The sequence below is a fragment of the Malurus melanocephalus genome, unplaced genomic scaffold (genome assembly GCF_030028575.1).
Source record: "Malurus melanocephalus ecotype Western Australia unplaced genomic scaffold, MMel_1.1 scaffold_235, whole genome shotgun sequence".
In the NCBI taxonomy this organism is placed as follows: domain Eukaryota; kingdom Metazoa; phylum Chordata; class Aves; order Passeriformes; family Maluridae; genus Malurus; species Malurus melanocephalus.
The window spans coordinates 632,927-657,260 of NW_026623467.1; the positions used below are offsets into that span (position 1 = coordinate 632,927).

The 24,334-nt window shown below is 42.9% G+C and overlaps 1 protein-coding gene across 1 annotated transcript in view; it reads left to right on the forward strand.

The window, feature by feature from the left end:
- Positions 1-6,100: 6,100 nt before the first annotated feature.
- Positions 6,101-24,334, forward strand: part of COQ8A (coenzyme Q8A) — a 29,673-nt gene continuing 11,439 nt past the window's right edge. Inside the window, exons 1-5 of the mRNA XM_057374883.1 lie at positions 6,101-6,323; positions 8,506-8,916; positions 9,864-9,930; positions 15,720-15,794; positions 22,076-22,198. Of these exons, the coding sequence (XP_057230866.1) occupies positions 6,147-6,323; positions 8,506-8,916; positions 9,864-9,930; positions 15,720-15,794; positions 22,076-22,198 (853 nt within the window). The 5' untranslated portion in view covers positions 6,101-6,146. The remainder of the gene's footprint in view (positions 6,324-8,505; positions 8,917-9,863; positions 9,931-15,719; positions 15,795-22,075; positions 22,199-24,334) is intronic.

Below are 24,334 nucleotides of genomic sequence, written 5' to 3' on the forward strand. Positions count from 1 at the left end.
GTATTTGAGTCTAAAGGAATCTGCACTTGTTTGTAAGGCACAGCATTTTATCAGTTTTCAGTCCCTAAATTGGACTTGGTTGCTTTTAGAAAGTCAAAGCTTCCAGTAAAAACAATTGCAGCATAATAGTGTATGCAAAAGAAAATTAGTTGCAAATTAATAACCTCCCTCATTTATACTTTAAATTCAGAGTACAAGACTAKTGGGGAGCTCTCATGTTCCTTGTGCAAACCTGTGCATCAGGGAGGGACTGGCTCCCTGTGCATCAGAGGGAGCTGAGCTTTGGTGGTCTCCTGCTCTAACTGCTGAGCAGAAGTGACTGAAGTGATTCAGGGAATAGAGCTGCTCTGCAGACTTGGGGAAGCTATTTGTGATGCTCAGATTTTGTTTGGAGCTCAGTGTTTGGATTTGATCAGTGCAGAGTTWTAGTGTAACCATTTTATAAATACTGCTCAGTAGAGTTATTCCACATGGATGTGGGGGATTTTTCTTCTCAAGTAATGCTGTGTGTTACCATTGACTTAGAACTAGTGAGCTGTGCTTTGATGTAAACTTGCCATAAACCTATATAAAGGTTTCATCTTGTAATAGTTTTGTTTTTTAAGTACATGCTTCAAATATTGCATCTGCCAGAATCTCATATGAATCTGTCTGCTTGGAGGTCATGCTCCATTTGGATTTTAATATGCTGTTATCCTGGTTGCTGAGTGAATAATCTACATGCATGGGAAATAACCTTAATGTAGAATTTATCAGAATTATTCATGTGCTTGAAGTTACTCTTGAAACTTTTGAGCTATTTAGAGGATGCAGTGCAATGCATTCTTAAACACAGCTCACTGCATAAACAGAAAAGGAAACCCTTTTTTTCTTGTCCTCTTATTCTTTCTTCCTTTCCTGATAACAGAGGTAATACAAAGATTTTGTGTTGGGTGTAAATACAACTCCGGATTGAAATATCATCCCAATGGCCCAARACGTTTTGCCTTGCAAATGAGATAAATGGATTTTTCTTTTCATTTTGGGCTGCAAAGACTTAATTCTCAGGAGCAGACAGAGACCACATTCTTGGGAGAAAAGTGAATGAGCAGTTGCCTTAAAATCACAGTAGCCTAGCTGGATCTACTTCAGTGTAACAACAACCAACATGTCCCCAGGACARGAGTTATTAGTGTATTGTGTCAAGGCAAATCAGAAGTGACCTATAATGAGGCTTGCAATGCACACTCTTAATTGTGGTAAATCTTAATCATGGTAAGTTATTTCTAGATCTGTATAGATTATTTCTATCTGTGGGTAGAAAGATAACTGTTAATTCCAGGAGTGCAGKCTGTGGCTATGCTTTTGCATGTCCCCAGACATTGTCCAGAAAGAAGTAAATAGGGCTGTTGGTCCAGAGCATTCACTTTGCACGGATGTATCTGTGCCTAAAATAAAGCAAACTGTGCGTACTTTCAAAGTGTCCAAGCATTCTTTTCACTCTTAYGTGTGTCAAGCCATTTATGGGGAAAACTGGGTTTTGAACTAGCTGTCATTTGCCAAAAATGAGTGCTAAGCCTTCTGAATTTTGGTGGAAAGAGGCATTTGTCTGCCAAGCAGCCCATTTTTATCAGTGTGTGTACTGTTATTGTAGTGATTAGGGAGAAAACCAGTTCCGCCTGCCCTTCAAAGGTGTTTGTTTCAAATGGCATTGGCAAASTGCTTTGTGTAAGGGTGTTTGTAAAGGAACTTTAAGAAACTTGATGAATTCAGCCTAAGGGGGCTTGAGTGCAAGCCACAGGGCAGGATCAAATATAGGGGTCCTTAGTTCTGTTAGTCTTTAAGACATTTCTTTTGGGGCTGCAATATATAGGAGTTATGGGGAGGGGAAAGGATGTAGGATAAGCAAGGTGAGTTTTCAGTTTGATTTAAAGGGCATGGCAACTTTTTCCTTTTAAAATGCTGGGTTTGTGCCCTGCATGGTTAAAATTTGGGTCAGCTGCAACCCAAGGAATACAGCTAATGAAAATACATCTAGGCAGGAACCTGGCAATCTGATATCAAAGGAACTGGTGGGGAGGTTTGTGATGGAACTGAAAAAGGCCATGAATAAAAGGATCACRTGAAAGGGTTGGTATGGCAACAAACATAAAAAGAAATGGAAAAAATGTGTAAAAGAACAGTTAAAGAGTAGCGTAATGAATAATAGTTATATATTGAACTTAGTGTACTGTCGGTTTATGGCCATGGAAAAAGGTCCTGAGTATCTGGCTGGCCTTCTGCATTTTGTTTGTGGTGTTTATATTATTTTTATTTCATTATATTCTTGCCACTTGCTCTGATGGTGTGGGTGGTTATAACACTGAAGCCAGGGTTTTAGTACTTGTTGAGCTACAACTGAGATAACAGTGATTACAATAAAGGATAATGGAGAGAGGGAAAATGTAGAGGCTGTTTTCTCTTCCTGAAATGTGATATTTATATGTGCTTTACTACCTCTCCAACCTAATGTTATTCATTTTTGTTTCATTTATTTAAAATAAAAGTTGAAGATAAAGAAGGCAGCTAAAATTGCAGACTTGGAAGGGGGAATATGGGCTGCTGTAAAACTGCTTTTGTTTGGTTTGGGTTTTTTTTTGTTGTTATTTTGTATTATGTTGTTTTGTATTTTTAATTATTCAGCAGTGTTTGGGTGTTTAGTAAAGTGTTGATAGTAGAAGTAGTTCCCATAAACTGAAAGAGGCTGTGTTGTCATGCACAGAAAACTTTGAGAAATGTTTCTGCTATTTGTCTGTATGATTAGAAGTTTGCTTGTGTTTTAACTTGGTTCTTATATATATGTGTGTGTATATATGCATTTACATATGTATATCTGAGTAAGACTTTTCACTGTACAAGCATCTGGAAAAAAGCACATGGAGTAAAGCTGTAAAGCCCCTTTGCCCACCGTGTGGACCTTGCCTGGTGTCTGAGGATTGCTTGGCTCGAGCTTCCTCATGCTGGAAGGTGTGGGGGTTTTCCAGGGGTTCATTCAACTGTCAGAAGCTTACCAAGCCAAAACTGTGACCCTGCCTATTTTTGGAAAATGGGTCGCAGTCAACGCTTGTCAGCCCTCTTCAGTCCACGTTAGAGGCACTCTGACAGCTGGTGTGGACACGACCAACTTGTCTGTGTTCTGTGCTAGCAGTGCCCTGCTTTGCTAGCTCTAGATAAAGAATCCTCAGGGAGCAAGTCAGTTGTGATACAGACTTTGTACACATGGACCAACCCATTTGGAACCACTCCTTAAATCTCTTTTTGATAGGGCTTGCTTATACTGTATTTATTGATTAAGTAGGGTATGAATAGAGCTTGTCTTAGGGGAAAAAATGCTTTGTCTGCTGTCTGTGCTGAGTGTTAACACAAGTGTAGTTGTTGGGTACAGTACCAGCCTTCTCAAAATTGTATGCTTCTTCTGTCTCAGTTTTTGTCTCTTGTCCTTGCTTGTGTTTACTGCTTTTTCACTGAAGAAAAAGAGGTAATTTTCCTAATGCTTGGTTAGTTTTGCATGTAGTTTTTTACCTTCTTGATTATCTAGCATATATTTTATTTAGAATGGCCCATCCTTTGGCAGCACTGCAAGGGAGCATGTTGCTGATGCTTCTGAGCTAACAAACCACTTGCCTGGTACCTAGGTGGTTATAGCTGCTGTGCAGAAAAAGYGAGGCTGATAACCTGGAAGTTAGAAGGATATTGTTAAGAATGTGCCCAGTGCAGTGTTTTGTAGCTAAATCTGTAAGGGCAGTAGATCCTCTTTGCTTGTTTATGTATTTAGCAGTGGAGGGTTGAGGAAGTGTTGTGCAATGTATATTTTCTACTTATTGTCACATTATCTTCCCTGAAATTTTATTTGGAGGTTTATTTCTTTTAAAATATGTACATTTAGCATATCATAACTGTCACTTCATGACAAGGTCTTTGGTTTTGAGTGAAAGGTGGATATGGTTTTACTATGGTGGATGAATAAGAGTACATGTTGAAAGTGGATTTTTTTTTGTGTGTGTTGTCCAAATCTGTATTGGCTTACCTTTTGTTGCCCTCCTTGGGGTGGAGGAARTGAACTTTTTGCACTCAAGCTTTCCTTGCTGCTAATACTTGTGATCACAAAAGCACTTATTTCTTAATAGTGGCAACCTTTGAATGGTCTCATTTCAGCTGGGACAGTACTGGGTTGTTGGCTGGTTTCTTTGCCTGACTCTGAATTGCAGGGACAGCCTGCAAATGAATACTTTGAATGAGATCCATGTGGAAATTTCCAGTGTGAAGATGTAGGGGTAGAAAAACACATCCTGTTGACAGAGTAGATTTCCTTACCTGACAGACARCTTTTGAATTTTAAAGTGCATTATACAATGTTAAAACAAATCATAGTGATTAAACTCTGGAGAGATTGAGGAATAACACTTCTTAGAGGTCTGGAGCACAGGGATGGTTCTTGTAATGAGAACCACAGAATAATGACGTGGGTGGGCTTGATTTTTATTTTTACAGCTAACATGTTATGCCCAGATCATTGTAAGCACTTGACTGTCCTTCTAAYAGTGTAGTTAAAGCATGTGAGTGTAACATTTCCTGACTGCAGTGCTTGTTCCTGATTTTGATCACTGATGAAACAGTGGTTGAACAAATATCAAAGTAACTGGGCTTTATCCTACATCTGCATAATAATGTCTCTCTGAAGTTCAGCTGTAGTGATCCATGCATTTCCTGTGTAATTGCAGCAAAACTGGGTACCTGTACAGAAAATTAGCTATAGCAGTCCATTCCTCTCCTGCATGACTGGTACAGCAGACATGTTTGAGACAGGGCTTGTGTTTCCTGAGAAGGTAACTGGATCCAGTTGCTTGTGGTCTGCAGCTGGGTGAAATGCCATGTGTGCTGTTGACCCAGGACCACTTGTACCACATCAGTGTATCTGTGCATGTTGACAGGTTGTCTTCTAAAAACGAATTGATACCTGKGTACCTACTGAGGAAATAACTTAAATATGTGGCCTTAGACTAGTGCTCTGTACCTGTTGCATTCAGAACATTATTTTTCTCTCCAAATCGTTACAGAGAATGTTATATGGGCAAGGTCAGATCTTAGTCAGCATCTTGTTCCAACTGCATGCCTCTGTCTTCTGCATCAGCAAAGATGGGAATGTGAGCAACTGAGCCAGTACTGGCACTATGACCCCGTCTGTGCTTTAAAAGTGTAGAAGATAAATGAAATAAGCACGTGAAAATCGCCCCTGCAAAATAGTTTTGAACCCCAGCCACTGGGTTTCTCTTACATGAACCACAGTGATGCAGGAGAGCCTGTGTCCCAAGCCTGAGCTTGGTTCTAGGTTGACCCAAAGGGGTTGATGGAAATTGCTCTTGTCAGAAACACTCTGTTGTGCATCCTACAKTGCCCAGTTTATATTTGAAGACTCTGAAATCCCATAGGCTGTTACAATTCCTTGAAAAGGAAGGGAGACTGAATCAAAAATTCAGCACTGTAGTGCAGCACTTGGCAAATGCTGTGGTAGGTAGGTGTTGTGAGCATGCTTATGTTTGGTGTGTGAGCATGCTTAAGTTTCCAGTTAAAAGTAGCAGAGTGAGCTACAAGCTGGGGATGGAGCGAGCTACCTTTGGTGTGGGAGTGAAGAAATCTGGCCATGTAAAATGAGCAGGAACAACTCAGGGCAGGAATGAATGTGACAGTGCACTTCTCAGGTCCTGATAGCACTGATGAACATGTTCTAGGGCTTCATAATAATTAAAGGTCAAATGCTAATGTTTTTAATCCACTTTTAACATCTGGAAGAAATGAAGACAGTCTTTGCAGTGTTTACTAACATTTACCTATCTTTGCTTGCCCTGGTCAGTCRCAACTTGGATATTTGTGTGGAGTCTGGAAAGTTATCCTAACTCATAAGAACAAGGACAGTTCTCTTTTCCTGGTAAGGTCAGCTAACTAGCTGTGACTCAGGCTGGCCTGGGTCCTATCTGGGCTGCAGACAAGTTCCCATGGTGGCTGATTTCCAAAGTGGAAAGGGATTTGCTGGGGATATGCTACCAGCTCTTAGGGGACGTGAAACCTGCTGCAAACTTGTTCCTTGACATCTCTTCCTTTTTATCTTTCAGCACGGAAAGACATCAGTCATGGCAGGTGATGCCCTCATGGTCATGAGGGGCTTGACAAAGCTCAGTAAAGCGATCCTGGAAACCCAAGCAGGACAGCTTCGGCAGGTGCTCCTCGGGGGTGATGCAGTTACCATTGCAAAGACTCTCCAGGCTGCTGCTGAGGAACAGTTCAGTTCCGCCTTGGGGAAGGTGCAGGTAAGCAAAGCTCTTCGTACACAGTCTAGTCTGATGTTTTGCTTTTTCTCCAGGTACTTTTTTGGTTTTGTTGTGTGAGTTTCTGGGAACTCACATCTTGAATGACAAGCTAGTTCCGAAGTGCCGAATGATAATAATAATGTTGCAATGCTCTGGGAATTCCTTGGAATCTCTGGTGTGTGGAAGGTGCTGGGACAGGAATGGGAGGGGAATGTTACTGCAGAATGTTTCTGTTTCCATTACTGAATGTTTAAAACATGCTGGATAAGAAAAACATTCTGTTCACCTCATTGAAGGACAAGCTCTTGCTAGGAAGAGCTTGATCTGGTCAGAAGCTTTGTTATTTAGAGCCTCCTTTAAATTTCAGGCATTGATTTGCCTATTGACTAAATGAAGAAGCTCTTCTAGAGTGCATTGGATTTATCTCAGTGCTGTTTCCCTTCTTGGCAGAATTAGTGCATGTGATATTTTTCAGAGTGGCTCAGGGTCAGGTGTTTGCCTGTTCATCCTTTAAAACCCAGGCTGGATTTTCAGAACTGGCTTTCAAATGAGGAACATAAGGAAAGCCAGACAGCAGCTTCTCTCACCAGAGGTGAGGATAGATTTATAAGAGCTTTACATTTGCTCTGCTGCCATCTTTTGAAAGCAAGGGGTTTGTCTGTGGTACTTCTTTCTCATCATCCTTTAGAAATAGTGTGTAGCTCAGAAGATCATTTTTGAAGCAGAAACTAATGAATGAGATTTTGATGGTTTTTATGCAACRAGCTTAGACTATCATGGCAATCTATAGCTTCAGTCCTAGGATCTGGGCCTGCATTTTCTTGGTTCTATTTAAGCTTGCAGTAGAACTAACTTTAGTGTTTATTTCCAATAAGCACAACTGCAGATCGCTTGCCCTGCATTCTGTAAATGGGTTGCAAGAGAAGCTGTTGCCAAAGCAGGGTTCAGTAAGAAATCTAAAGGTACAGCATTTTCTGTTTTGAAGAGATGAAGGCTTTTACATTAAGTGACAGGGTTTTAACTGTCTGGCATGTTTCTAAAAATGTCAGTATGGAAGAAAGAAGGCCTTCTTGCWTGAAATCATTGGTCAGTATTGTGGGCCACAGACCCCATCTGTAAACATCTCCCCTGCTGTGATGTTGAGGTTCAGAATAGCATGAGACCTGCTGAATAACAGGAAAGACCATGTTCTGTTTTTTTCTCTAAGGAAGGGAAATTTAATTAGTGTTTAGGAAAGAGCCTGAAATGTGCTGCCTGCTTGCCTGACCACAGCAGGGTTTTAAATCTTGTTGATTGCCTGTAATAGTCATCAGTTATTTTATGGTATTGCTGCTGCTGAGAAAGGTAGCTAGAATATGTCAAGAAATAAGTGCACAGGAGATAATGCTCTGCTGTTGATTGATTTATTTATTTATTGATTCAAAAGTGTTAAGAAATATCTGGACTTTGTGGGGCAGCTTTTGCAAGGTTGGGACAGAAAAGAGAAAACTGTCAGTAGAAGCTTGCCTGAAGTGTTGTTGTACCCGATGCTGTTATCCTTGCTCCAGGCACAGAATTCTATTTATTTTGGGATGACAACACATAGTTTAGTGGTTGAATAATGGAATGTGTTTTGCAGCTGGTAGTGTCATGGCTGTGAAAGACTGAGCTTACTCTGCTTGTAAGTTGGTATCTGGTATTGCTTCAGGTGGCTTTGGGCTTGGAAGTGCTCATTGCCCTGTTGTGTGACTGGGGACAGGATGGAAGGAGGGAAGACAGTATTATGAGGTTTAGCTTTTTGTTAATCCTCCTATGTACATCTTATGTGATATTGCAGCTCTGAGCAGTGTGTTGCTTCTAGTGAACTCCACATTTAATGACCCTTTCTGGCAGTGTATATAAGAACAAGGTGCCTCCAGTTAGGGATATTTGAGAAGCAGTTAAAGAATTTAACAGCTTCTCAAATCAGTGAGATCAGTCCCAKCAGTGGAGTTTAAAGGTTGCCAGGTACTCCAAGCATCTAGTGTCTCTTCCTGTTTCTTTCTGACTGTGAATGTCTGCAGTGCCAGTGTCTTTACAATTCCTTAATGTAGGAATGACACTTACATGACACCTAGCTGCAAGCCCATCTGCTGAGGACCACAGGTGGGTAGGGAGCAAGTTTTAAGATCTTTTCTTTAAGTATTTCAATTATTGTTTGCAGAATCTAGGCAGACAGCAGGAGAGCTTTACTGACCTCGGTGAGGATTTTGGGAAAGACTACGACTTCTCAGCCCGAGAGCCATGGGATACTCCAATGGACTTCTCCACTGCCCCTGGCAAGCCTCAYGAACACAGCGCTGAAGGCCCTGCTCACTCCTACACAACGACTGGACCTTTTATAAATGTTGATGAGACTGGAGATTCTGGCATGGGTCAAAAGCCTTTCCCTCCCAAAACGGATGCAAGGTTATTTGGAGGCATTCGGGACCCTGGAAATCCTTTCACTTCTGCCTTTGGACAAAATAGGGCTTTTCACCAAGATCATTCCTCTGTTGGTGGATTAACAGCTGAAGATATTGATAAAGCCAGACAGGCCAAAACAGGTTCAGAGCAGAAACCCTACAAACAGATGGTATGTTGTTCTGATTAAGGATTCTCAGTACTGTGGTTTCTATGCTGGATGGTCCTTACTCACCTTCTCCTGTGTTTGTCTCATTTCTTCTTCTGYTATTCTCTTTTGGGGAGGCAAAAGAGGGAAGTGTCAGTGCTCATTCACTCTGTGATATTTGTTCTGTCAATAGCTTTTCAGTCTCTCTCTTCACACTTGCTCCCTATCAGATAATCTGACGTGAGAGGATGTTTAGAAAGTGTACATAGGGTTAGAATTGGACCTAAACTCCTCACAGTAGAGGCTGTATGGTGTCTTACAGTTGTAGAGGTGTAGGGAATGTTRCCCTAAGCATAAGTAGATTAGAGAGTAGCATAGCTCACAATTGTTGCTTTAGTGCTTCATGCCCTTCTGTGAGAGTGCAGAACTCACAGTGCAGATATTTGTCGTCTGCTCTGACCTTGTATCTCCTTCCCCACATCCAGTATCAGCTGCCACTGTGGGCTCACTCACTCAGGATATTGTTTAGATGAAACTGTATACCTAGCTGCTCCTACTGTGGAGGAACTGTCTACAATCCTGTGAATCTGATAACCCTCCATGAGTTCTAATTCCATGCCTGGAAGGGAGTTTGGGTTAACCTTGCACTGCTTCTCCAAGTTCAAAATACAAGGGCTACTGAGTTGGAAGTTGAGAATGGGGTTTCCAAACATGGTTATCAGCTCTTTTATCTTTGCCACCCTCTTGTCTACTCCTCTGCTCAGTGTGTGTTTCAGTTCATGGTGTGTCTGTTCTGCACTGTATTCACTTAAAAATCTCCCAACAGATATGAGGCTCCAGTTCAAGGAAAGCTTTCTGTAGCATGGAGCTATTCAAGTGCTTTGAGTTGTGCTGTGACTTTTCAGGTGTCTGACCATGTGCCCAGTTAATCTGTGGATTTCTTTTTTGTTTTCCCTCTCTCTCCACTAAAGCTCAGTGAGCGGGCCCGGGAGAGGAAGGTTCCYGTCACCAGGATCGGCCGACTCGCCAACTTCGGAGGTCAGTTTGCACTGCCACATCACAGCACTTGTACCTGCTGGTGAATGGCTGCCTGTGACAGGACTCCTGCTCTGCACCACTGGSTGGTTCCATTTACCAGTTAAGCTTGCTAATAGGAAAATGCTTTCCCACAAACAGCCTGGTTAGCTCAGAGCTTGATTTGGGCTTTTGCATTGCTCTTAAGAGTGTGAGGTGGGTGATTTGGGGTGCGTAGTAGAGCTGCACATCTTCAYGGTAGCACACACCATGTGGGCTGTGCTGTTTTAATGGGAGAGTGAGGTGCAGGTTGTTCCCCAAATACCCTGATCCTGCATGTGTAATTGTACTTTGAGGAAACTCTTCTAGTCCTTACAATGTGCTATTACTATCAAGCAGAGAAAACTGAAGCAGGTGTTATTTTAAGTAATCTCTTCCCAATCTTACCCTTGCTGCTTCGCTGAACAGTGTTTAAATATAAAACACATCCTCTTGGTATTCTTTTTCGAGCATGGTGAAATGGTAATAGTCAAGGTTTGTGGTACTTAGCCATTGCCTGTRAATCATTTTCTCCCAGGAAGTATGTAGATTCTGAGCTTGTAAGATCAAGCTAGCTGAAACCTAAATGAACTTTACTTGCAGAATGGGACTTACTATGTCAAAAAGCAATTAAATATCTTAAGTAATATTGACAGAAGATGCTTATTTAATGTCTTGCACGCAAAGCCATCAAAGACTTAACATGTTCCTGAGAGAAAGGGATCACGGTATTGCAGGTGGAGAGATGAACACAGCTAGTGCTGCTTAGGTAATCATTAGGTGAGGARTCTGTTGCTGTGCTTGGGGTTTTTTGTGAGTGTAATGTTTTGAGATGATAGTGGCCTGTCTAGGTTGTGAACAGTCTCTTGTGGCTCTTGTGATTTTCTTCCACAAAATTTGATAGAGAAGCACATGTACAAAGTAGACATCGTTGTGTCACAGATCCCAGAAGAAAGACAAATAACCTGTCAAATGTAATTTGAATCAACTATTGTATAAAAAAAACCAATTATTCTTTCTCTGTGTGTCCTTTTGTCAGACTAATATGCATGCTAGGAGGAGCTGGGGCAGGGGCTGATTCTGTGCAGTGCAGAAATAAACAGCAAGTGAGTTTTGTGATAAGTTTTTCATGCTTGTCAGAGCTCTTTAACCCTGTAGCCTATTGCAGGAACTCTGATTTCACAGCAGGCTTAGTATTCCTTAAGGAGAAGCAGAGTTCATGATCTGCTTTTTGGAGTAACAAGACATCACTTTAAAATTCATTTGACTATGTTCTTAAGCTCTAGTAGTGCACAGRTCTCCATTCTGATCTAGCCTTGAATTTTATGTCATGACACTTTTAGCTGTCATCTTCTGAATTCATCTGTTGCTGCTGGCTGACAGCTGGAGAATATGAAGTGACAGGTGACCAAATTTTCTGTGAACTTTGGGTTYCAGTGTTGGTGCTTTATGTTGCAGCTTTTGGCACCCAAGGCTGTTGTGTGGGGGAAGGCTGACTCATGCTTCTAGGGGAAGTATAACCYGTCTTCTCCTAACCTCAAGGTAAAAACCAAAATAAATAGTCCCATCAAACCAAAACCACCAAGGGAGAGTAAGGAAGAAAGATAGATTGTTTATAAGCAGCATCTCCAGACATATCTCTCTGTGTCATTTATTTTTTTTGGTCTTGCTCTTCTCCAGTTGTCTGCTGTATGTAATTAAAATGGCTGTCAAGGCAAAATGCTTGCTTTCAGAGTGCTTTTGGGGGAAAATTGTGTTGCAGAGATGGTATTCAGATTCTCTGGTTTCTGTAATATTTTGTTAGCATTCMTTGCATATCTTTCCCTCTGAATTTTAATTTGCAACAGCAAAGAGAAACAGTACTGTCAGTACAGTGGCTTAGCAAACAACTRATGGGTCTATAGGTAGATTATTTCAGTTTAAGATATCCTTTGGTAGTATTTTGGGACATTTTACAAGGGTCTGTGGTATCAGGACAAGGGATAACGGCTTTAAACTGACAAAGGGCAGGCTTAGGTTAGTTGTTAAGAAGAAATCCCTTATTCCGAGGGTGGCGAGGCACTGGTACAGGTTGCCCAGAGAAGTTGAAGATGTCCCATCCCTGGAAGTGTTCAAAGGCATGTTGGATGGGGGAGGATGGGGAAGTGTTGCACTGTTAACCTGGGGAGTATTAGTGACCCAGCTATGTCCTTGCTTCCTTGGACATTCAAATAATCAGGATCAGTCAGGGAATGGCAAGTTGGAGAGGGGTGATTATTTTCCTGATCTACCACCTGGCTCTTCACATTGCCTTAAAAATAATTAAGAGGAGGAGGCTGTTCCGTATCCACCAGGAAGTGTAGCTTAAAGCAAGTAAGCTTTTTGTGCAGGAGTTTTCTTGTGTACTTTGGGATGCCATCTTCATTTGAAAATCCCAAGAAATCATTCCAGGAAATAAAATGGTTGAGATGGATTCTTCTTCTACAATCTCCATACCAGGCAAACTAGCATTTGATTCTGACTTTTTTTAAGCCATCTTTTTTTAGTATAAAACCCACTTTCCTGCTTTTTTTTTTCTGTATTAGAACAATATTATTTTGGGGTTAGAGAAGATGGAAAGATGTTGAGTAGGTCCAAAACAGAGTTGATATAACTTCCTGGGATTCAGACAGCTGAATTCCCATGCTGTTGGCATGATCCCATTTACACTTGAATCATTTCTCCTCCTGTCTTTGCATGTTTTCTTTTGTCCCCTCCAGTATTACAGAGAATGTTCAGCTCTGTCTCAGCCATGATGTCAGGACACTCTGGTGGGTGATGGACAAATTAGTAACAGGGGACAAAAATACTTGGACTACTGAGTTTGCCTGGCTTCTCACCTCTTGTGGGGCAACAAATGTTTTACTGGAAAGATTGAAGTTTATATTTTCCAACACTTTAGTGTAATACTGAGCTAATATTGCTCTGTGATCAGCACAAGATCCTCTTGGAACTTCTTTGTCCTTTATATATATTTCTGTATGCTTCTTGTAGCAGCTGGAGTGACTGCTGGTAGATGTATTTATAGTACTAAACAGCATCCTTGATTTTTATTTATTTTTTCTTCCCAGGATTGTAATTGACAAAACAGATCTTTCTGCAGTTTTTTTGTTCCATGCTTGTTTTGTCGCTTGATGGGTCATCAGTTCCATCTGCTCAGTTCTTGATCTTGTTTTCATTTCCATTCTCTCTCCCTTTCCTTATTGGAGTTTTCTAAGCAGTTCCTGTCTCCCTTAATCATATTCTTGGTTTCTAAGTTTATTATTTTAATGATGTAATGAGATCCGTTTGCAATAAAGAAAATCCAGGAAATTTGTGGTGAAGTCTAAATTTAATGTGATTTTAACAATTTTGAAAACAAAAAAGAAAAAACCTAGTCTGTTAAGGTGTGTTAGTAAAGTATATAGRGGCCTGACAGCTGCAGGATTCAGATTGTCATGTGAGTGACAAGTGAGTGTATTGGGTTTGCTTGTCAAGGTTTTGGCTGCAGGGTGGCTTCTGGGAGAAGCTGCCAGAAGCTTCCCCCTTGTCCAGATCCAAGACTGCTCCAAGYCAAGGCCATCAGTGATGGTGGCCTCTTAACTCTGGGATAACAGAGTTAAGAAYRGGAAGAAACCTGCACAWTTGCAGCTGGAGAGAGTGAGAGGARCAGCACTGCAGACMCCAAGGTCAGTGCAGAAGGAGGGGGAGGAGGTGCTCCAGGYGCTGGAGCTGAGATTCTCTGGCAGYCTGTGGTGCAGACCATGGTGAGGCAGCTGTGCCCTGGCAGCCCATGGAGAGCCACAGCASAGCAGAGATCMMCTGCAGCCCATGGAGGACACCACAGTGGAATAGATGGATGCCTGAAGAAARCTGTGACCCTGAGGGAAGCCCATGCTGGAGCAGGRTTCTGGCAGCCCCTGTGGAYASAGTAGCCTATGCTGGAGCAGGTTTGCTGGCAGGACTTGACCCTGCAGTGGATCCACACTGGAGCACCCTATTCCTCCTGTGCAAGGGGCCCAATTCRTGAAGAACTGCAGCCTGTGGAAAGAACTCATGTTGGAGAAGTTTGTGGAGAACTGGCTCCCATGCTGAAGAAGGTTGCTGAGAGCAACCCCATGCTGAAGCAGGGGGAAGAGTCTAAGGAGTCCTCCCTGAGGAGGGAGGTGTGACAGAACAAGGTGTGGTGAACTGGCTGTATAATCCACACCCCCCTCTCCCTGTGTTGCTGGGGGAGGGGAAGGAGGTAGAACTCAGTACTAAAGATAAACCCAAGAAGAGGAGAGGGGTAGGAGGAATATCTTTTATGATTTAGTATTAATTTCTCATTATCCTACTCTGACTTGATTAGTAATAAATTGAACTAATTTCCCCACATTGAGTCTGTTTTGCCTGTGGTGATTACTGAGTGATCTCCCTGTCCTTATCATGACCCATACATGTAGTCTGTACATGAAAGAGGAGCTGTGTGTGAAGCAGACAAACTGTGGAAACTTGAAATTGTACCGGGAGAGAGGTATTACCTAATGGGAGAGAGGAAAATCTAGAGTGCAGGATGAGGGTAACCTTGTTGATGCCTAGGCTTTCTCACTTGTGCACGTGGTTCTTCTTGTMCTCATGCAAAATGCCATGTGCTGGATGACTCTGCTTCCTTCTTTGTGCAGACTTTGTTCMGTGATTGTTTTACCTGGGAAGTTTCCCAGTAGTGCCTTGAGGGGGRCTTGGGGTGCTTGGAAAACATGTGCACCCAGTACTGTCAGCTGTGTGGGAGTACAGATGATGGGATGCACCACTGCTGAGGACRTGTGGAGCAGCACCATCAGTTCTGGTTGCCCATGTCATTTATKATCCCAAAAAATAAATATTTTGATATTGAGGAAGCAGTGAGACCTTTGGCAGTATGGATTCTTGCATGATTAGATTTATGCCTCATTTAATCTTTGCTGGCTTTGCTCTGGTTAGYGGAGGCAGATAATGCTGCTTTTGTAGTCGGAGCTTAACCTGTGGCAGTGAAACAACACCCAGCAATTGTCTGCTTGCCAGGGTCATAGTGCATGTGGAGTGCTGTTGTTTTGTCTCCTGGTCTTACTGTTGCTGTATGAGATTACTCCCCAGTGCAGCTCTTTGGGATTGCAGGTTGCAGCACCATTGGTATAAGGTGAGCCTCCCCGAAAAACAGGTTTCTGTTCATCACATCATTCTGTTCATCTGTCAGTGAGCGTGTGGAAGGAAGAGACAGCAAATGAGAAAATTAAACCTAATGCTTAGACAGTGACGTTGCAAAACCTTACACTSTACTGGCAGTAGCTTCATCCTAAATACAGTTTTTCCTCCTGCTGTGGTGGCAGGGTAGGAAGTGAGAGGGATTTTGTTCTTTTCTGAAAATTGTACTTTGAGAACCATGTTTGTGAGRGTTTTGGCTTGTTTTTGGTTGTTTTTTTCCATTCACTTCTTTTAAACTCCATTATTTGAATCTACAGCAAGACATCAACCAGAGCACAGAGCTCTGAGTAATGCTTGTGACATGCTTTATGAAAACCAGATGCCCCAGACTGGCATAGCCTGTGATTCCTGGCTGGCATGCTGGGCTGAAGAAGTACAGGAGAAAACTCTACAGTSTCAAGTGAAGATGACTCCATTGCAGAAATCAGGGTTTTCTAATTGAGCTGTTGTGCATTTGAATATGTGGCTTAAAATTAATTACCGAAAATGCCTCTGTATGGGGCTTGGAAGATTTTTTTCATTCTGACTGGGGTATTTTACTTATYATTTTAAAGGTCTAGCTGTTGGTCTTGGCATTGGTGCTTTGGCAGAAGTGGCRAAGAAGAGCCTTAGACCTGAGGAACGCAATGGTAAGCCCTTTCAATGTCCTTCTGTTTTCTTTTTTTCCCTCCTATTTATTTTATCCCCAGACACGGTTTACCTGCATTTGCAAGATTTCTATTCTTTTGAAGGCTGAGTGGTGAGACAGACTAACAAAGACATGGATAGTTCTTTTATTTTCAATATAATCCTTCTTCTCCTGGCTCTTCTCCCRTCTCAGTACACCACAGCCTGTCTACCTAGACATTGGTGAGAGGAATATTCCAGAGCATGCTGCTCTGGAATATTCCCTGGCATATTCCAGAGAATACTGCCAGCACAGTTTGTACAGCTTTACTTTCCCATAACCAGCCSTGATGTTGAATATTATACCTGTATCCATTTTGGATTGTCTTAACAATTATATTTTAATTATTCAGTGAAACCATGTATTGCTSTCAGAACAGAAACTGTAGAARAGCCTGTACGTCTGAAAATTTTCTYCATAGTTGTAGTCYGGTTGAAAYTTAGGGATGCTGTGCCTAGGAGGAACTGGGAGTATGGTTGCTCTCTTAACAGAGACAAAACACTTTATGCTCCTGTTAAATAGCAATTAYCTATTTCCAACATCTGTCTTTTGCTGCCTTCTAAAGGATTCTCATAACATGCAAAAGGTTGTGCTGTACAAATCAACCTGATCTTCTTTCTTTCCCAGCTTATTTGAAATTGGAGGTCAAATGTTCCCAAGTTGTATCTGCTTATGTCCTGGGGACTTTCTTCTAAGCATATGCATTGGTAAAATATGATGGGATGTGTGCATGTGAATGGTTTAGAGCATAGAAATACATGGCATTCTCTAGAAAACATGAGATTTCCTCTAAAGTTTRTGGTTCCATTCACTTGTTTGTTGTCCAGGAAAAGCTTTGTTGGGATACCTCAAAATGTCAAGGTCTATGTTTCAGTTGCTGCAGGCTGTTTGCTTTTCAGCTGGTCTCTCTGGTTTGGCTGGTATGGTTGTGTGTTTATGTTACTTCCAGTGACTGGAGGGAGCTGWTGAAAGGTTTAAGAACTTGTAGCTAGAAGTAAAAATGAAGTGAAACCGTTCCTAGTTCAGAAGCATTACTTTGAGATAATGGTAACTGCTGGGTCCTTGTAATTTTACTCTGTGGCTGGTAGTATTCTACTACCGAGCCAGTTTCTGTCTTTATCCTGATCATCTTTGGGGGTGGTAAGAAAGATRGAGACTGAAATGGTATGAACCTCGGTTTCAGGAGGTAATTAAGTGGCTGAAAAATGAAGAAATTTGGAGGGGGGGGAATACTAAAAAAACTAAGCAACTGAACAAAAAAAAATCCCAACCAAAAGAAATTCCCAAATCATAAAACAACACTTCAGGATATGAAATAGATTCCCRTTGGTGGGAGGCAGGGGTTGTGTACAATGCAGGACTCTGCTTGTACTTGGAATACCAAGATGCAAATATTAACAGCAAGGCAATGCAGAGCAGCSTTGGATCCTTGGCAAAGAGTTCTTGTTTCTCTCTAAGACCTGAGGTGTTTGTGGATGGGTGGGTTGCTTAACTTTGATTTAAAAACACACATCCAGGCAAACACAGCCCATCCTGTAGGGAATCCATGAAGGCWTTTTCCTTTCAACACTTGGGATGTTTGACAGGTTGTTGATACCTGGTGGAAGCTGATGATTTGTGTTGCTTTTAATAGAGGTGGAATTGCGCAACTGTTGGTATTTCTCTGCTTGCCAGACTGTTTTCTAATTGTGCACACCCCAAGTGAAAACATGAGCTTGCAGAGCTATGAAGTTTGAGGGAATAACATGAGCTTTGTTCCTCTCTCTTACAGCATAAGGAGGATTTTTTTTAGAGGGCAACAGACACTGTATCCTTGCAGTAAAGCAATTGCACATTCAACTTTTTTCTTCATGCTGGGAAAACTACAGTTTTTCAGTGTCAGAAGTCTACTCTACAGTCTGGAATCCTGTTTTGGGAAAAGTGATGTTCTGGAACAAAAAGGCACTGAGAACTGCCAAATTCATTGCTAGGCAGGGGAGTTAGAAAATAACCTGACTTTTATTTTTAGGTGTTTATTTGTCTTTCCATGTTGCTTCTCCTCTTGCTGTCAAGTCTGTTTAGATAAGATCTAGGAGCAGTGGTTGTGCTGTAAAGGAGAATAATAGTGATAGTGGGACTGAGAATAGGTCAAGAGCAGCAAGTGTGGAAGTGAGGCAAAAGTAAAAGACTTTCAGCTTTTGTACTCTTCTGGAACTTCTCAGGCCAAAGACACGGGAAAGTTGCTGGGTGACTCAGCTACAGTCTCTGATTGGTGTCCTTGGATATGTATTTTTCACAGYATTTTACAATGGTGGGTAAGGCTCTATGAATGAGAGCTCTCTCCATGGGCTCTGCTCCTGCAGAAATGGTWGAGGATGTGGACACTGTGGAAGTCCAAGATTCTGTTTTCTTACTGTTCTTCTGACAGTACCAGCCTTAGCTGTTCTTGGGKGAAATCTCTTGACATAAGTACCTCTACATTTCCTTAAAATTACCTCTGCACCTCTTTCCTGATTTCAGTTTGAGGAATTTGTGCCCAAGTTTTGTGGCTGCGAGTGCCATGAGTTTGGGTTAAGACCTGTCTGTTTTGAAAATTACATATTGTCCTGTTCCTGGGAAGCTAGGAGAGGATGCAGTTTCTATCCCCACTGCTGCAGCATTCATTAATAGTAACTTCTTGGCACTTCAGACTGAAACATGTGGGATGTGTGTATGCCCAAAGGCATACTTAAGAATTTCACACTCTCCCTGGCATCCAGGAATAGTGAGGAATAGTTTGGTTGCCCTCCTCTTGCYTAATCAGTATGAACTAAAGTGTCTTTACACCTTTAAAATGGAGCTGGAAACACTGGTCCCAACCCCTAAGCCAGACRCTCCTGAGCTACACATGATCTGGATAGCACAGCTTGTACTTCTTCTTTCCATTGCTGTTATCACAGCAAATGCAAATTCCTACTCTCCTGCACATTGTCTAGCAATTTTGCTAGTGCTGATCTGTTTTTTCCTGTTCAATTTCCCCATCCTAGTTTAGTAGCCACAGGACTCTTCTCTCTATACTTTGGATTGTCTCTATTTCCATAAACAATTCACTTCTTCAGTGACTTAACCTGGAACAAATGTCTGGTGCAAAAGTCGGTTAATTTCTTCTTTTTCCATCCAAGCCTGATGTTCTGGACATAAATGCTTTCTGCTGCCAAATTCTTGTGAGTGGGTGCAGGTTTCTTTGGTTTTTTTTTTAATGTTTTTTTGTTTTTTGGTTTTTTTTAAATGGCTCACGTCCCTAAATGCTGCCATCTTTAAGTGGTTTGGTTCATCTTATTTTGTTAGAAAGAGGACGGCTTACTTGATTTCCAGTTCARATTTTCCTGGTAGGTGATAACCTCCTCTGTTGCTGGTGACCTTGATGGCAGCCTTAGTATTTAAAGTGTGTATTTACAGTATAAGGCCCACACAGGGTAGGAATGGGAAAGTAGAATAAATTCCCAGGAATTAAAATGAGAGTGCCCAAATAAACAGCTGCTGTTACAAGTAAAGAGYCTCTGGGTTCAAGGACAACTTTGTAACTTATTAATGATGTGTTCTGGGCAGTTCTGCAGGCACTGCACAAATGCCAGGCTGGACAGAGCCMTGACAGGCTGGCACTTGGCCTAAATTTGAACACAGAGGGATTTTCTTATGAAAGGGAATAATGCAATATCCTTGGGCTGTCAGTTCTAAGTGCTTAACCTATGTTCTTGACTATTCCCTTTCCCCAAAGATTCTRTGGCAGATGATCCTTAAACAAATACACACGAAGTCCAGTTGCTAGTTCCCGATTTGACAGTGGCAGAGAAGGTGGGAAAGGARTGATGCAGCTGTGAGTTGCACATAGGTTTGGAAGGGTTCATGCTGATACTGAATTTGGAAAGGAAAGCAAATAAAGTGGGTCACACACTAGTGAGGGTGTCTGCCTGCTGCCTGTGCTGTGGAAGAACTGACTKGCTGCAGGAGCCTTAATTTCTGAGGTGTCCATGTTGCCACAGCTTGTATGTGGCTTCTATTTGTCTTTTTTTCTTTCCCTGATGAAATAGGTGAAACCAGCTTTGTCATCTGAAGATGAGCAGGAAATACTGTGAGGCACCAAAAGGTGCCAACCATCTTTGGGAAAAATGTTAATTCACTGAAAATTGGTGTATTTCTTCAAGAACTTGTTTTATCTCCACTCTGTTTCCACACAGCCTTGGAAGCCTATATCTGTTTTCCCTTTGCTTGCCATTTACATAGTCCTGCATTTTATTCTTGCTTCCAGATCACCTTCTTGTTCATGCCCACTTGTAGCAAGGTACACAAGCTGCTCATAYGCTGTTGGGCTGCCTGGTGATCAGGTATTGCCCTTGGAGGCTTGACCTCARTGAGAAGTGTGTCAGAACATGAGGATTTGGGACTGCCTGTGCTTGGCTCTTTCTCTGATAAGACTTAAAATTGTCAGGGTTCACTGGCCTCTGGAGGTGGCTTTAATCATTAACTAACTTCKTTATTCTGCTGCTGACTCACAGGAGGATGTTCTTGTGTGCAGTGGTGTGAAGGCTTTGATTCAGTACTTTTGCCAGGTCCTATGTGTCATTTCATACAGGGATTTGCCTCATCATTGCTAAGGACACAGTTTTYCTGAYASGGCAGCTGAGAGACAGCTTTTCAARCATGCAAAGCCAGAGTCTTCTGCSCTGGGCAGCTGTTCAGTTTCTAAGRCTTCTTACATCCATTATSCAGGGCAAAATGTGCTCTKAGGATTGCTCTGTGTGTTGCAAATGGTGAATTGTGGACCCCTCCTGCTTTTCTGTATCTTGCTTTCAAGAGCAGGATAGTTGTCCTGTGTATTCCTGGTGTTTTTATTCCTCTTTCCTTTTCATGTACCTTCTTGACTTAGGGATTGGTAGAGAGAGATGTCTCACATGCAGTGCCATCTTGCTGCTATCCCACAAAACAGGTAAAGCAAAGAGAGGAGGGGGAAGAAAGACAGCAGAGCAGCCTGTACCTGACACATGTCTGTCTGCCAGTGGAGAGTTCAGTGGAATCACTTCTGCAGGGAAGGTCTGTGAGCAGGGACTGAAAGCTTGTTGTCAGATCAGTAAGACGTTTGGTGTCTCAAGAAAATGGTACCAAGCTGCAGGAGCTACCAGAGTTTAGACAGTAGCTCCTTCTGTCTGGCTCTTTGTTATCTCTCCTGTCCCTTGCTCAGTCTAAGCTCYCTCTGTGTACCTTCCTGACACCTACCTGGAGATGGAGAGGATCTCTGGCTGCTCTAGTCAGCACATGACACACCAGTAATTTCCATCTGCCTGAGATTTCCTGGCCTTGTTTTCATCTGCTGTGCTTTTGAGCCTGTTTTTGGGGGCTTCAGCTGTTCTGTCTTCTCTTCCCCTAAAGTATTCTAAAAATTATGTAGCTGCTAGATCAGCATATTAGCTGAGGGCTCTGCAGCCTGGCTGTAAGGCCTGACCTTCCTCCTGCTTGGCTCTCTGTCAGCAGGAGCTGGTCTGCAGCCCCAGCAGTAGTGATAGACGGGTGCCTGCCCCCCACCCCCTCTGTCCCTGTTCTACTGGGCATTGCCCTGGAAGGTAATTCTGGGTTGCTTCTCCCATAGGGACCTCTCCTTCACCCCTCCCTTAGTAAAAAAAAAATTAAAAGTGGAAAGAAAGTGCTTCTTATGCCAAACCCCCTGTTGCATACTTGGAACTGTGGGTGCACTGACCACTCTGAGTCTGTCACACATCAGGCCTTASCCATTGTTGGGGACAGGAATGTGTGTGTTTGAGTCTGTATATTCTGAGCCTTGTTCTGTGCAAGCTCTCACACTAAGAAGTGCCAGCCTGTTGCTGGTCTGTGTCAGTGTGCTGCCAAGGATTTTGAGGGTTCCCCCTTGCTGTAGCTCACTCCTGCTGCCCTTCTGAGGCGATGCCACCTTTGCACAGCATTTTAGATTGTGGTGGCTGGTACAGTGAGTTCAATGTCTGCCCAGGATCCCAGACAGTTTGCAGAGAAGCACAGACATTCTTGGAGGCTGTGACTTGCTGCTCTTGGCCCCCAAGGCAACAGTGTCAGAGTTGTCTCAAGGCACATGTGCAACTTCAGTCCGTGCCCCTGGGTTGCAGTGAAGGCACTCACCATAATCCCAGTTTTATTTCCCTGGAGAAGGGCAAATCTCCTGTTGAGTGTGGGCTAATACAGTGGAGTSGGCTTGCAAGGTAAGGATGTTCTTCATTCATATTTTCTCCTTGCCCTCAGGGAAGAAAGCAGTGATGGATTCTAGCCCGTTCCTGTCAGAGGCCAATGCAGAAAGGATCGTGAGGACCTTGTGCAAGGTCCGGGGAGCAGCACTGAAGCTGGGACAGATGTTAAGCATTCAAGGTAAGTGGCAGCACAGGTTCTCAGTGCTGCCARGTGTGACACAGGATCATCGGTCTGCAATCAGGCAGTGTCAAGTGAATGTGGAGACTGGACAAGTGTCTTTCTCCTGTGAGAGCAGTGATGGAAATGTGTGAGTGCCATCTAATCCCAGTATGAAGTAAATGCATGCGCTGTATTTGCCACCACTCTCCCAATGTCCTTATTGTGTATAACTGAAATTGACTGACAGTAGGGTGGCACTGTGAATTCGTTGCAAGCAATTTTTGAGAGGCAGAGCTGGAGGGTGACAACAAGAATGTGACCTGGTTTTTGTTCACCAGAAGTGGGCATGGTTATATCCACAATGCTCTCCCATTATAGGAACCTGTTTGTGGTTTATGTGCTCTGTGGGCACTGAAGCTTTACTGGAAAGGCCAGTACAGCTGATAATCTTATCAAGTATAAAACACTTGTTTTCATCCTGAGAAAACTTGAAACTGCTGTTTATCCCATCAGGCTCTGAAGCCAGTGACCACAGGTGAAGGCACTGTGGTCTGCACAGTGTCTGCACTCAACTATTAAGTTACTCCTGGGAGATGGCAGGTGTGATATGGCTCAATTCAAACTTTATCTGCATCTTTCCAATTCGGCTTCCTGCCCCACCTGATAGGGAAGGAAAGAACCAACCAAAAATAACTGTTAGACTTGTCTGGAAATAGTTTTCAATATGTTACTGAAACTGAGTAAGTGTCTGAGAGTTTGAAGTACTTGATTTGCTTGGCTTMTGCTTYTGCTTKAATTTTTGTAAGTGTTAGTGATGAGACTGGATCTWGTAGAGTATTAAATAACTTGGGCTCACCAACAAAACAAGATCATTTCCCATCTGCCCTAGAGAGCCCTGATTGGCATTTCATTTGCTAATCAATTGGTTCRGGTGGGTGCCAGGTTGATGGCCACCTGGCAAAGCCTAGTGGGAAGCACCAGCTGATGTGTCAAAGGCTGCCACTCATATGCTCTTTTCTCACCCTCTAGAAACTGCTGGGTGCCACTGATGGCTCACAGTGCACATCCAGGAGGAGCTCCTGTGCTCCTTGCYTTCTAGTGCCTCTGGTRTGTGGGCTGARTGAGCCATGCCTRGAAATCAGCTCTGCAGTTAAACTCRTCTGCCATAGGTGGGATTAATTTCAGATTCTTGGGCCACTACTGAGTTGTGCTTGATGTGTGCCCAAGCCCGGTCACAGGTGCCCTAGGCCTGCATGTGAGTGCAGMRGGAGTAGCTGTGAAAGGCTGGCTCYGAGGAGCAGAAATGCTCTGGATTTTTGTAACTTGCCTGCWGTCTCCTAATGTTACTGTACACTGGCAGGATTGTCAAATACTTGCTGATTGACTTCACTTTGGTGTCAGGAATAGGCCTTGAGCAACCTCGGTGGCTGTACCCAGCCCTCATTTGGACTCTTGTTATGTGTGTAGACAGTGCTGTGCCTGGCAAGAACACAGGCCCATGGTGACCTTGCTGAGGGACAGCTGTGGTGAAATAAATCAGGCACCACCAACAATGCAMGGTGTCTGTTTCTTGGCTGGTTGTTCAGACAGGGGGGCTTCATGCAGGTCCTGCCACTTCATGGGCTTCTCTGTKGCCTGGTGAGTTTGAATTTACTGCTTCTATCACCAGATCTGGGTACCAGTTGAGGGCARGGGCTCCCTGCAGCTGAGCACAAGTCACAAAGCAGTGTCCTTAAAACCCCTCATGTCTGCTCTGTCTCTCTGATGTGGGATTCAGTGGAATTTTGAGGGTCCCACATTCCTAAAGGTCATACACAGAAAAGATGCCAAGAGCTTCCAATCATCCTGTGTTGGATGTGGTGGGAGGTGTTGAAAAGGCAACTGCATTTGCCAGCTGAGTGCCCTGCCTTGRCTCCTGCTTTGAGTTTTGTTCCAGTAAAGCCTCACCAGTTGACCACAAAGACGTAAAACCTTATTCATCGCATGTTGTAAGCCTGGCTTTGGCAGAGCTGCTTCCACAACAAGATGGATTTTTGACATTGCTGTTGAGTTTCTGTACAGTCAACCTGGACTTACAGGTTTCTTGGCTATTTGACGTTGCGCTCACAAACAAAGAGTGGGGGTGGTCAAGCACCCCAGCTAAAGATGGATGCC